The sequence below is a fragment of the Sphaeramia orbicularis genome, chromosome 3 (genome assembly GCF_902148855.1).
Source record: "Sphaeramia orbicularis chromosome 3, fSphaOr1.1, whole genome shotgun sequence".
NCBI classification, from domain to species: domain Eukaryota; kingdom Metazoa; phylum Chordata; class Actinopteri; order Kurtiformes; family Apogonidae; genus Sphaeramia; species Sphaeramia orbicularis.
Window position 1 is genome coordinate 41,294,505 of NC_043959.1, and position 14,528 is coordinate 41,309,032.

At 36.6% G+C, this 14,528-nt stretch overlaps 1 protein-coding gene across 2 annotated transcripts in view; it reads right to left on the reverse strand.

The window, feature by feature from the left end:
* mdga1 (MAM domain containing glycosylphosphatidylinositol anchor 1) overlaps window positions 1–14,528 on the reverse strand; it is a 245,884-nt gene that overhangs the window by 24,141 nt on the left and 207,215 nt on the right. For both annotated transcript variants that reach the window (XM_030123136.1, XM_030123127.1), the window contains exon 16: window positions 10,107–10,237. In XM_030123136.1, coding sequence (XP_029978996.1) covers window positions 10,107–10,237 — 131 coding nt within the window. The remainder of the gene's footprint in view (window positions 1–10,106; window positions 10,238–14,528) is intronic.

Genomic DNA, 14,528 nt, shown 5'->3' on the forward strand with positions numbered 1-14,528 from the left:
ATTCCCCAAAATAAGTAATTTGCTAGTTTCTCAGAGTACCTTTAACTGCAGTATATGAACACCTCAACAGTACATGATGGACTAGTAACAGTGGACATGCATGTTCAAGGGCACACCCAAAATGATGGATTGGACAAACATATGTAAGCACAAATGTGAAAGAAAAGTGAGGGCATAAACCCACCGCTGATGTACTACATGTCCTGTACTTTTGTGTAGTACTATACTGTATTACACATGCAACACAGCGGTACAATCAGACCTCGTCACAATAGAGAAGTTCTTGAGCTGTATAGAGGAAACTTTAGTTGCCAAGGAGACAACCCCTCTTTTGCATGCACTCAATCTCATCCTTCCATCCTGTCTCACCCACCATTTTCCAAGTCACGATACGAATGGGGGGGATGAATATTTAAGCTGCATTAAGTACTTTATTGATGACACAAACACACTCACGCATATCTGTCTATCTTGTTCACACACACTGTCTCTGTACCTCCCCCTACTCTGCTCTCTATCACATGGTTAACCTTGCTGTCTTCTTCTTGACTGTATAATTCCTATTCATTACTAGCAGGTTATGATGTCTGGACCAATTAAGCTTTAGTACTTCAGAGAGAAAAAGCACTCCCTAATGTCTAATGTATATGGGTCTGCGCACATATCCTGCATGTCTTTGCTAAATGTGAGTGAGTAGAATTCATCAGGGTTCTGCATTAACGCCTCTAGACCTTACCTTGGTCCCTAACATATGTCTTACCTTTAACTGACCTTGAACCAACTGCTTATCATTTACTGTCTCCTGTTTGCTATCACATCATTTTTCATGTAAATAATCTGCACAAACATTGAAATAGTCATTTTATATTAATAATTACACACCACTTACTTAATTATTTTCTTAATTAATAATTAAAATAAGGGGAATACATTAAGACAAGTCTGTATCTTTCTTCTTTTTCATGTTACACACAATTTGGTTCACTTATTCTTAATGGAAGCTTTTAATTCACTGATTAATTTTAGTTTCAGTTTGTATTAAAAGGGTCATATTTTGCTAATCCCACTTTTATGAAGTCTTTGGTACATTTATTGGTGTATTTGGGGACCCTAATAGTTCAAAGAGTTTGAATGGGAACCCTCCAGGTGCTGCAAAGCTATCTTTATATTCATTTTGGCAAAAATCGAGTGGATTTCTACAACCTGTTTTAATTCCTTCGTAATTTGCTATGTTTTATGTTTGTTTTATGTTTTTCTAGTTACGTCATGACATTTGTACATATAAGGTAAAGCCTTCCAATGAACATTTCTCCAAACACAAATGGCTGAATGGGACAGAGTGGCACGGTCAACAACCTGGAGGGGGTAGGGTCTGAAATGACTCATTTGCATTTAAAGGGCCAGCGCTCAAAACAACCTTTCTGGTATCATTACTCAGAAATAGGGTTGAAAATGGACCTGTGGAGTTGAATTAATGAAACATTCAGACCCAAGCATAGCATTTACATCTTATGTAGACCACAGGGAAATGTTTAAAGTGCATAATTCCATTTCAAAAAAAGTGAAATATCACTCCTTTAAATACCAGAAGAGATATGTGTTGACTTAAGCCCTGTTTGCATGGGCCTAGTATAACCTCTGGTGATTTACGAATTAACACCTGACATCTGTTCCCTGATTCAAATTTGTACAAGATATGTTTTCTTACTTGAATTTACTGACGCTATCCCCCAGTTCTGATTTCAAAGCTCACTATTAATATACGACCACTCGCAGATGACAGCTGAGCCTGTTCAAAGATGAAACGTGCTCTTTGCTGTTGTTACCACATGTCATCCATCTCATCATCTTCTGAGCTTTCCCTCTTGAATTTGTACCCAAAACTCTTTTAAAACCTTCATTTAGCATTATTAGCACAACATCTATAGTTTTCAATCAAAACATAAGCAGAATAAATGCAATGAGTAGACAAAAAATCACTACATATCACAGAGATTAATATTACCACAGGATCTGGAGTTTTTATTTCACCAAATTAACCCTTATTTGCACAGCACTAGTAATACCAATGAACCTGTGATCATTTTTGACAATAGTGAAAAGTCATGTGTGACCTTAATCCAGTGGTTCCCAACCTTTTTTGGCTCATGACCCCATTTTAAAATCACAAATTTCTGGCGACCCCAGACATTCAAAACAGACTTTTTTGGGGGGCATTTTTTGCTAAAGCTAATTTGTTTTTGATCATGTAATAGTTTGCTATCCTGTGTTGCAAATAAACGTTAATTTTAGACAACATTTAGTCTATATAATGTATATTATTATGGATGGAGGCAGAAAAGCCAGGTGTAGATTACTGCACAAAGTGAGAATTTTATTTTCCTTGGTCAGGATATGTACAGTCAGTCCAGCTGTGATTTACAAGGCTGACAATTAATACTGAACAAACAAGAACTCAAACTATGAATTATGAAAGAGCTGCAGCATCTGAAACCGACCACAATAAACATTTGAAAGATAAACAGTACCACAGCTTCAGTTTCAACTTCAGAGTTTGTCATGTCTTTTATGGATTGGGATTGTCTCTATCAACTCACCATATATTTTTTTATTAGTAAATTTTTATTTTTATCAATTACTAGAAATTTCAGTTGACCCCATTTTAATTCCAGGTTACCCCACGTGGGGTCCCAACCCCAACGTTGAAAAACACTGCCTGAATCCCATGGGAACCTTCCGGGTCTGTGATTTGTAAAGTAAAAATTCCACACCATATTTTAATAAACGCAAAAGTCCTGTGATAATATTAATCCCATGCGGATACATTTCTGTAATTTGGTGGCGTATGTGACATTTGTGTTTCCCCTGTGCATTTATTCAGCCTATTTCCTGGTTGAAGATGATAGAGGCTGCATTGCTGATGATAAATTCAAGTTTTATGAGTGTTTTAGATGGAAATTCAGGAGGCTTATGTTCCGATATAGCACAGATATTCACTGAAACAGCAAACTTAAACCTTTGAGGAGAGCTACGTCTGAGAAGATGATGAGATGGATGACAAGCAGGGCAGCTACAGTAAGGAATATTTTTCTTCTTTCTACAGTCATCTGTAAATGGTAAACCTGCCCTTGACGACAGAACCAAGGAATAAAAAAAGACTTCACAGTTCTGAACCAAGAAAATAAACAGAATAAATATAAAGATTAAACTAAAGAAAAATCACTCCACATGATACAGATGTTAATTTGTAACTAATATTATCACATGACTGGTTTTTTTTTTTTTTTACTACATAATGTACAGATGTGGCAGATATGACTAAGATTAAGATGACAGAAAACTTCAGAAATTATTACAAACTACCAGCAGTCCACAGGTAATAGGACTGGAGTGTGGTATAAATTAGATTAGATTAGATTCCTTTTATTGTCATTGCAAATAAATACAACAAAATTTTAAAGCACAAGGTAAAAACAGGACCCATAAAAAAGTATAAGAACAATAAATACTAAAGAGTAAATTATATTCCATTCATACTCCACACTAGGGGTGTGTACTGGCAAGAATCTGGTGATATGATACAAATCACAATACTAGCATCATGGTACGATATATCACGATATATCATGATACTGTTAAAAAGGTATTTGTTTATTGTTTTTCTTTTTTAAAAGATTATTTCCTGAAAGAATTGAATTACACCAGAAAAATGCACAAATACTGAACACATTTTTATTTGATCACAACAGGATCTAATGCTATATCACAAAATTTTCCTGTGTTAAAACTTAAATTATGTTTTACAGCCATTACAGTTTACAATCCTGCTCAAATGTTCATTTTCTATTTGTTCATAATTAACATCATAACATTTTGTGCAATCCCAGCAAAGGAACATATGGCTCTCTCAGACAGTAAAACATGCTTTTAGGGTGCTTCAAATAACCATTATTTAATAAAGCAGTGTTAAAAAATAATAAATATGATATAAACAATAAAGAAACCCAAAAAATAAAAATGAACCTCCGCCATATCTGCATTTGAATAAATACCTAAAAATATCAATACAGTACTTTTTAACCCTTTAATGCACGAATTATGAGAACCTTAATCAAGATTTTTTTGCCTGAGTGTTTTCATTTCTCTTTAATCATGAAAAAAACAATGCGATTGAAAAATTTCTTACGAAAAATAAATTTAAAAAAAAGTTAAAAAATGTAAAAAAAAAAAAAAAAAAAATTAAAAACAAAAAAGTAATAATAATAATAAAAAAATTCTCATGAACCTATTTTTCATGAAGTTGCAAAAATGTCCGCTCAGCTGGACACCACGAGTTTAATTTTTGAAGCGAAGAAACATGTATTTACTGATAAATTGCGTGAAAACTATAACTATTACGCTCAGAGGAGATCTACACAATGTTACCAGTTCATGTCAGAAAAGATCTGGAATGTGTTCAAACTTGAATAAAGATATGTGCAAAAAAAACAAAACAAAACAACAAAATCCATGAATATACAAGAGAACAGATAGAGAATAACTGTCCACTGGAGTGACCACTATGCATGAAAGGGTTAATATCAATACAGTATCATGAGATGAAATATCGCAATATATTGCAGAACCGATATTTTCTTACACCCCTACTCCACACCCACACAACACAGATGAATGCAAACAGGTAGTGCCTAAAAATAAGCAGTGATCCTAAAATAAACCATTCCTGCATAAAAATAGTCCCAGATTATTGCACAGGCCTCATGTTTTAGTGCATTATTTAGTTTGGTGATGGCTTGAGGATAAAAACTATGTAACAGTCTGGTGGTGCATGTCTTAACTGTCCGGTAGTGTCTCCCTGAGGTGAGAAGGTCAAACAGGTGGAGGGCAGGGTGACGTGTCTTTCAGGATAGTGTCTGTTTTCTGGAGACAATGGAAGGTGAAAATGGGTACAAATGTATGAAATTTAATGAAAATTTTTGCTTGTTCCGCCACAAGACAATGGACAATAGATGGCAATATGTTCACTGACTTTTAAGTCATATTTCTATTTGTGTTTCGGATTATTTTATGTAGAGTATGGAGTATTAACGGCCTGGAGATGATACCACATAAAGAACACACAGGGTGAAAGGACTATGGGATTCTCTGTGTGTGTGAGTGTGGGCAGCGCTAAGAAACTTTTGTCAAAACTGGTAAACATGCAAATATGACACAAGGAGGGGCTCTAAAACTTACTGTAGGCCTCTTTCTGACTTAAGTTTCCCTTTAATGGTGGAAGAAACATGGTGTTGCAGAGGCATAGTTAATGAAGAGCAAATGCAGCTCCCAGCTCAGGCCTTCAGCCCACATTCATCATGGATTCAATTTCCCCATGCACGTACAGAGAATATCTGGAATCATTACAACACAACTAGCAGGCATCCCCTGCTCATAAATAAACCTGTTAATTGACCTGTCATAGCTAATTGCTGCAGGGGATAAGAGACTGGTGTGTGTTTAAAAGAAAGAAGTTTATATGTGTGTGTGCATCTAAATCTAACACAGTGTTTATGCATATGATTTAAAAATAGTTTCGATTGCTATGTGGCGAGAGGATCTGTGTGTGTATGAACAGTTGCACGGGTGAAGACTTCCTACCTAGAGTGTGTTGATTTCAGAGCCATTAGTCATCAGCTCTGAGACAGAAGGGTGTGAAATGGACCAGGGCATAAATCGACCCAGCTGGCCTACCTGTCCCAGCACAGGGCCAGAGAGAACAGAAAAAAAAAAAAAAAGAAAAAACAGTGGTAGAAAAAGATCGAGAAACACACACCAGAGGATAAAAGTGTGCAAAGCAAGAGGATCATCACTATTTTTTCCGTCTTTTGTGGGTTAGAACTTACTGTGGTACACACACATATTCGCACTGGCTCAAATAAGCAATGAGCAGAAAAGGCTGGAAGAATCCTAATGTCCAATGGAGAAGCAGCACACTGAGTCATGTAGTTTACTCAGTTGCATCCCAAAAGGGTAAAAGCAAACTTTAAATGTAGCTGCCAAGGCCACAGGGACCATGTCAACAGACATTGCTCAGATGCAGCCACTTCCTCTGTATCCTACTGTTGACTAGATGTGCACAAAAAAACCTTAGATCCAAACTCAGCTCAGACTACAGAAAGCTTAACCCCCGGAATCTCATTCAGCCTCAGATACATGTACGAGTAAATGCAGCAAATTCTAAGAAAAACCTAATCGAGGAAACTAGTCTTTTCTAGGATAACAACATGGAATGAGTGAATGGAATGAGGCTCAACTGAATGTTTGATGAGTATGAAAGTGAAGTCAGTCATATCCTACGATGTTTACTGCAGGACTTTGACCTAACTGAACATCTATGGGTTAGACCAGTGTTTTTCAACCGTGGGGTCGCCTGGAACTCAAATGTGGTCACCTGAAATTTCTAGCAACTTACTTCATTTTAGCTTACGTGCTATTCTAAAAACCTTTGAAGTCAGTATTAAAGTTACACAGCTCAAACATTTTGTGGCAACAATCCCATAGTTAACTTTCTGCTTCTTGTAATTCAAGTAGTTTGAGAAAACCTGAGACTTCTGCGTCCACATCATTTACTTTCCTATGTTTTCTGACTGTGGAAAATCTATTCCATGACAAACATTTTGGCTAATTATGGGCCTCATCAGACAGGTAGGATGGTTAAATATATGACTGACAAGTGGAATTTGTTTGATTTACTCATGCCTCTACATGGAAGCTTAGAAATGTAGCTTGACTTTCCCACAACAGCATGAAACATCAGGATCATACGTATTTATTAGGGCTGTAAAAATTAATGCGTTAATGTGGATGAATCCATCATCAAGATTAATCTGATTAAAAATTTTAATGTAATTAATCCATCTGCAGCACGGAAGGACTCTGAACGTCTCTGCCAACGCATTTGGATCAGTTTGTCCAAGTAGAGTTAGCGTCACGCATGAACAAATGGGCAGTTGATCCGATAGTGACAGGCAGCAGAACCAACCCATAAAGATGGAAGACAATAAACAGGACATTGGCCCTCTGGATGGAAATATGAGGACAAATAAAATCAAGATGGAATAGTTGTCTGAAGTTGTTTTGTTTCAAATTGTTTTGTTGATACTGTTGAAGGTGTTTAATAAACCTGTTTAGTGCATATATAGTCCCTTCTTTCTTGAGTCTGTTTGCACATGCAAAATGAAAAGCGATTAACAGAGAATAAAAATGAATAATATTTAATTGTGATTAATCGAAATAAACCCACAGCAACCCTGTGATTAATCTGATTAAAATTTTAATCGTTTGACAGCACTAGTATTTATATTTAGTCTATTGATTTAGACTGAAAGGAGAGAGCTACAGAAAGAAGGTGTGTGTTTTCAATGTATTGCTTTTTTTTTACCTCCTGATTTCAGCTCCTGCAGCTTTAAATACATTCAGTTAATCCAAACCACTGTCCAAATTCAAAACTTCACTTTATCCATAAATAAAAATCCAATGTACTCACCAGTAACTTGACAGGAGAGTCTATTTGCTCCTTTTTTAACAGGTCATGCCAGTGAGCAGCTACTGTATAATCTGTTCTATGTGAATCTCTCAAATCAGTGTGAAACCCTGTTCACCAACTTGGGATCAGCACATTCTTGATGCAGCAAATAATCCTTTGGTTACTGTGTGGATACGATTGTTGCTGACATTCAGCAGAAAATGAGCTGAATGTTCATTTAAAGGCCCCCATCTATCAATACTGCCCTCACGACTAAAATGTCAAAATGCTGTTCCCACATTTTTATTTAACAGATGAGGAATGCACACTGGACTCTCATATAAAAGCTTGGGGTTAATTTATATTTATCATATTTTTCAATGCCTTCATTAGAACAGCTTTTTGCAAAAATGTATGTGGCTAGGTAAATAATTGATACTGTATGGATTTCAGTGGACAACGTCTCTGACTGCATGAGAATGTGATCATCTGTAGGCTCCCTGGTTCTGGCAGGGGCACTAACAGGGCAAGTACCTGCCAAATAAAGCTTGACTTCAGGCCCTGTTTCAAGGGCTTTCTTTAACCTTGCTCCTACCCTGTTGATTAAAAAAACAAACAAAAATCATCCCTAATATTTTCCACTTTCAAAGAGAAGAAAACTAATTCAGGTATATGTTTAATGTGATTTAACCCATAAAGACCCAAGCATCCACAGGCAACCAAAATCATAACGGATCTGAAATAGTTAAATATTGTTGATCCACTAATCCTATCAATACATATAAAAAGTCATCTTTTCATGGTCATCAGGTATGACCCATTTGGACAATGATATGCTTTGTAGTGTAACACTGTCATTTTCTACAACATTGATTTACCAGTAAAACCCATGGAGTTTAATCAATGACAGTGGATGGACACACTTGGTTTATGTTCAGTTAATGATATATTTTAGAGAAAAAAGTCACTTTTTCTTCAGTTTTCTGTGTTTTGATATAATATCCGTTGGATTTACTCTGAGCCTTTATGAACATCTAGATAATCAATCAATTAGATTGAGGACAATACCTGATTATCACTAACACAAACTTCAGAGAATAATATTACAACAAATGGTAATGAATCACTTAAGAAATACTGAATATAGATAGAAATGTATTTGGGAACTGTCACAGAAGTAGCACTGGGTCTTTATGGGTTAACTATGAATGAAGCAGCAATGATTGTGCCGACTCTAAAACTAATTTCTCGCCCTTCTCTAGTTTTCTGAAGGTTTACATGTCACTGTGGAAAATCTCCTGTGAAAAGTTAATCAAATTTTAAGCAGTTTGAAACCTAATTCTTTGCGTTATTCCCCATTTCCTAGAAGTCATCAGAGAATAAAATCTGCCTGATGTAAAGTATCTGCAGTGGAGGCATGGACACAGAAAGAGATAAGAGGAACGACAAGACCAAAGAAATACAGTGGAAATAAAACCAAATTATCATCATGTTTTATTCTTGATTCTTAAGGCAGGCTATGCCATTGTGAGGAAATGTAATCCTCATGGGATAAGCACTAAATGACCCTATTTTTACATTGGTTCTGCACTTTAAGGACTAGACAAACAGAACATAAAACATAGGCCTATTTCAGACTTGTGCCTTTGCATGTGACCAGATCATTCTTTGAGTTCAAGTTATGCCTCAACCCTTTCATTAACACATACGTGTGATTGGCAAAGGACAAAAAAGCAGGAAAATATGCAGTGCACCTACTAGGGGTACAACGGTACAGGTAACCCATGGTACGGTCCGTATAGCAGTTTTTGGCAAACTGTTTCGGTTTGGTTTTGGTACATGTTTCATGCATAAAGAGAACTTTTTTTTTTTTCTCCCAAAATTATATTTTTATTTTGCTTGTCAGCAAAAATTTAATTTCACAGTAGGAACAAATTATATCACTGTACTGAATAAAATAACACTTTCTGTACTGAACAATATAACTTTCTTATTCCTTGACTACTTGTATACAGTCGTATAAAACAGGCATGTTCACACATAGGGCCCAAAGGGGGCTTGAGCCCCTGCCCTTTTCCCCAAGTATTTTCCCCAAGTACCGCTGCGTCCCTACCACATGTCCAAAATTCTTAGAACACATCAGATAACCTTCCGCAACGATTGCAGGCTCTATGGTGGAGCCTGTGACAAATGAATGGTGTGCTTGCAGAGTGACATGAAGACATGAATCAGAGGCACTGGTGAGTGGTCATTATGTTTACCAATACCTGACCTATGCACATGCCCCCCCCCCCCCCCCCCCACACACACACACACACAAAAAATAAATAAAAAATTGACAAGATAATTGATGAGAGCCTCATTTTCTAGTTGGAAAAGCCAGATTTCCAGACTTATCCGGAAGAATCACACCCCTGTTAACACCATTTAGCTGCTAAGTGTTGGTGCCAAAGGAAAACTAAAAATGCAAGGACATTCGTTAATATAAATAATGTTGAAAATGATTCCCGTCACCCAGTAGAAAACACTAGTTTTTGCATAAGAAAAACCCTGTTTATTCTAATTGTCTATGTCAAAAAAGATGGTATCACCCACTGCTCACCTGGAAGGGTCCACTGGGGCTGATGTCAAAAAATGCTTTTTTCCAGTCCACGCCCTGATGACCAGACTTTGTCCACACTACTGAATCCACAGAGGCAATACTTCTCACTCTCAGAAGCACATTGAGAGTTCCTGTGAAAAGTAAGAACACATACATTCCCACATGCACACATACACACACATACACACACACACACACAGCCACACGTTGATACAGGTCAGTATAAACTGTCAGCATCACTGAGCAAAGAAATAATACTGAAAAATTTAACTGCTAACAATACTCCAATTTCTACATTGAAAGATAGATATATTAAGGTTTTGTCCTCTCCAAATGTGTAGGATTTATATTTAGACACATTTATAAAGTGAAAAAAGCGTAAACATAAAGAATAATTATGCTTCTGTCAGTCATTTCATTATTTAGTAGCAGTTCCCCTTCACTGGACTACATCAGAATACATTGTAATCATTAGCAACCATAATAATTTATCAGAGCAATTTTTTTTACTGTCGCTATAGAAACATGAGTCACAGTCATAACTACCAAAGACACCATGTTTTATCATAATTTTTCACATTTATTCTGCTCTGAATTTAGTCCACCACCCAAAAATACCTAGATTTCAACAAAATAAAACAGAATAAAATTCAAGTATGTGTTCAATAATTTATTAGAGAATTCAAAACTTCATTTTTCATGGTCAAACAATAATAAGGAAAATAAGCTGTAACCATTTACAAGCCAAGACAGTTTAAATGTGAATGGTCAACCCAGCCACCTCTGTGTCTTGAGTATACATTTGATCTGGTGTTTCTGGTAATTAGAATAAAACAACACTTAGGAGCTGTTAGAAGTGCCTTTCAAATGAAGTCTCACAAGTTACAGCAATACTTTAATTATTCCCTTTAATGAACTAGGAATAGGCAGTCAATAAACAGTTTCATATATGCAGTACTACACAGCTGGCCACTCTATAGCGTTTCACTTCATTGTTACGACATGTTTTGTTTAAACTGAGATCTATTTTGTAATAACTGCAATAAATAAAATGAAACGTATCATAAAAATATAATGAATCCTTAAAAGGCTAATCCAAATAAAATGATACCATTCAAGCCACGGTGCAGTGATCCACATAGTCTCCCTCTCCGACTCTCTCTTATAGGTCTCTGAGGTGTGAGAGAATCATTCGTCTTGTTAACGATCCCCAGCCAGCTCCTAATTGCAACATTAACCAACCACCAGTCTCTTAAACAAATATGCAGGCAGGGGGCATGATAACTGTCACTTACATACTGTAGTGTACATATAATTATTTATGTCGGCATCCATGTGTGCGCATACAGCTGTGATCATCCAGTAATGGCCACATTGCCGCCATATCTACCCCATCTGGCCTGCAGAACATACTGGTATTCAGGATTGATGGCTTTTTTGTTTTTTTTTCTCTTTTTATAAACCATAAAAACCATGAAAATACTGTTATTTTACATTATTTACCAATGCTAAATATGTGCACTTGACTTCCAGGTTCAAACGCTTTGGAGTCGATTATTTATATTTTAATTATCATCCACCACAGCACACTACAAGCTCTTTCCACCAAACAAAACACTGCATAATAGTGTCAAAAAGAGCTATATTTCCATTATTTTGGTGGAACTGCCCCACTGTTTCCGTCCTCTGTCGGATATAATACGTAAATTAAATGTAGCATTCAAATACGCTTCGTAAACTCAGCCATCGACCTTGCATTGTGTTAGCCATGCACTGTGACCAAAGCACGTGGGGCAGAGCAAATTTATGGTGCATTCAATTGCACCTTATAAAATCAGAAATGTAAAGTCAAATGAGCAACAATGGCAGCCAATGTTTGTTTGTAATTTACATTTTTATTGACATCTAGTGGTGAAACTGCAGATTTCAGCCAACTGAATACTGCCCCCTCTCTCCCCTATGGTGGTTGCAAAAAACACAAAGTCATTGTTTATCGTTTGGTTTAGATTATATTTGGTTTGTAGATTTGTGGGTTTTAAGTTGATTAAGATACGATTTTAATGCTAGTCCACGTTCTCGAAGGGGTACCTCAACGATGGATGACCCTGGCTATAAAAATGAAAAAAAGAGGAAGTCTGTCCTGAGCTACTGAAGACACATAGTGGACCCAGTGGAGGACACTGAATTCCTCCATAGATATAAACAGCTCATTCTCAGGTAATGAAAATACAATTCTCATTTTTGTGTGATTAAAAAGTAATGAAAACAAAATTATGAATTTTTTATTCCACTTGAGCGATTTGATCCTTGTAAATCCCTCTAAACGACACACTCTTAGACTTTTAAACAGCAAAGTTTATATATTTTCTCTTTTTTTTTCCTCAAAGCAGGTTTACATAGACCTGCTTCTGTTACTCAAGATTTAAGATTCTTTATTGTCACTGTATACGTATACGATGAGGTTCAGCTGCACCGCGCTCCATAAATATGATAAAAAGTAGAAAAATATATTTAAAAAGTAGAGAATATTATTAAAAGAGGTAGCTAAAAATAACACCACATGCATACGGTCATACTCTCCCACAGACATGATCCACATCCCACTGTTTTCACTGCTAACGTACAGATGTGCTCATAGGTTTACATCTCCTGACAGAATGCACATGGGATGGATTTGGATGTTCCAACATGACAATGACTCAAAACACAAGGCAGAGTCGACCTGTGATTGGCTACAGCAGAAAAAAGGGAAGATGAAGGAGTGGCAATCTCAGCCTCCTGACCTCAATATCATTGAGCCACTTTGGGGAGGTCTCAAACATGCAGTTCATGTAAGAAAACCCAAAGTCTTAAAGGAACTGAAGGTGTTTTGCCAAGAAGAATGGGCAGCTTTACCATCTGAGAAAATAAAGTGCCTCATCCACAACTACCACAAAAGACTTCAAGCTGTCATTGATGTTAAAGGGGCCAATACAGAGGATTAAGAACTAGGTTATGTAAACTTTGGATCAGGGTCACTTGGATAGTTTCTGTTGTCAGTGTGATTCAAAAAAAGGAAACACATTTGTTTGATAATAAATAGCTTCACCAAACCACTACCCACAAGTGAAATATTTTTTTTGTATTATTATTCATAATCTCTGAAAAATGGCCAAAGAATCACATATTCTGCTAGGGTATATAAACTTATGACCACAACTGTACGTGACTCGGCAACCACAAAATAATTCACTAAAATCATGACAATATCCTATTTGTTTCAACACAGAGATGGGAATTTGGTACAAAAAAATTGGATTTTTTTTACTGAACTGGTGTCTGCTCAATGAAAGCTATTTCCAGTGGTTTATTGGAACAAAAAGCTCAACATTTCATCTTTATAATGTCCTAGGATCTTTTTTTTTTTTTTTTTTTTTTCCAGATTCGGCAAAACTAATGGGCTGTCAACTTTGTAGCCAACAGAAGGGTCAGTTTGCAATGCAGATATAAATGGAGCAGAGTGTTCATGGAAAAATTCTACTAGTGGAGCTGAAATGGCCATATTTGAGAGCCACATACAACTGCTCACCAGATATAAAAGGGCACGAGAGACCCGCTGTTACATAATGGAGAGAAACATTGGCTAATTCTGGTGTAGCCCACTTTCACCTGCTCAGCCCACTCTCTAATTCTAACTCTACATATCTGAGCCTCATTGTCTCCTTCCTCACTTACCAACTAGTCCCTCTCTGTGTTTTCCTCTCTGTATTGCACCCTCACCATTACCACCTACACACAGACCTGCAGAGGGAGGAGGACTCTGATAAGCAGGCTATTGATTGGACTGAGGTAAAGCACAGTGTGTTGGTAAGAGTGTCAGAGAGGCAGAGGCGAAGGCACAGCTCTATCAGGGTTATTTGTCTGCACAATCGTGAGTGGAAAAGACACTAAATACACACACACAGATTTACACGTTACTAAAATTCAACTCAAATGACTTATACTGCTTTTCTTTTCATAAATTACAGACTATCCACAGAACGGCTCTGTCCCTGTTCCGTGTCTAAATAAGGTTTATGTTCTTTGCTTGTCTTTGCTTCCAGTGTCGGTTTGTTGCAGGTATGTTCACATAAGAATGAGAATCAAGGTCCCTGCTCTGGATTCTGCCACCACAGGAAAAAAAAAAGGAAAAAAAAAAAAGCATGTTATTCAAATTCTGGGTAAATAAGCAGTTCAGAAACACAAGAAAAGGCACAAATCTAGGCTTAGCTAAATCCTTTTTTAATGAAACCTCACTACACAACAAGCTGATCGTAGTGTTTTCCTTAAGCGTTTAAAAGTGTCTTCCTTTAAGTTTTGAGCTTTAGATCCTCAAGAGTGTATTATGGAAAGAAAAAGAAAGGACAAAAATACTCGCAAGTAGGTTTTATTAGGTATTTGCTC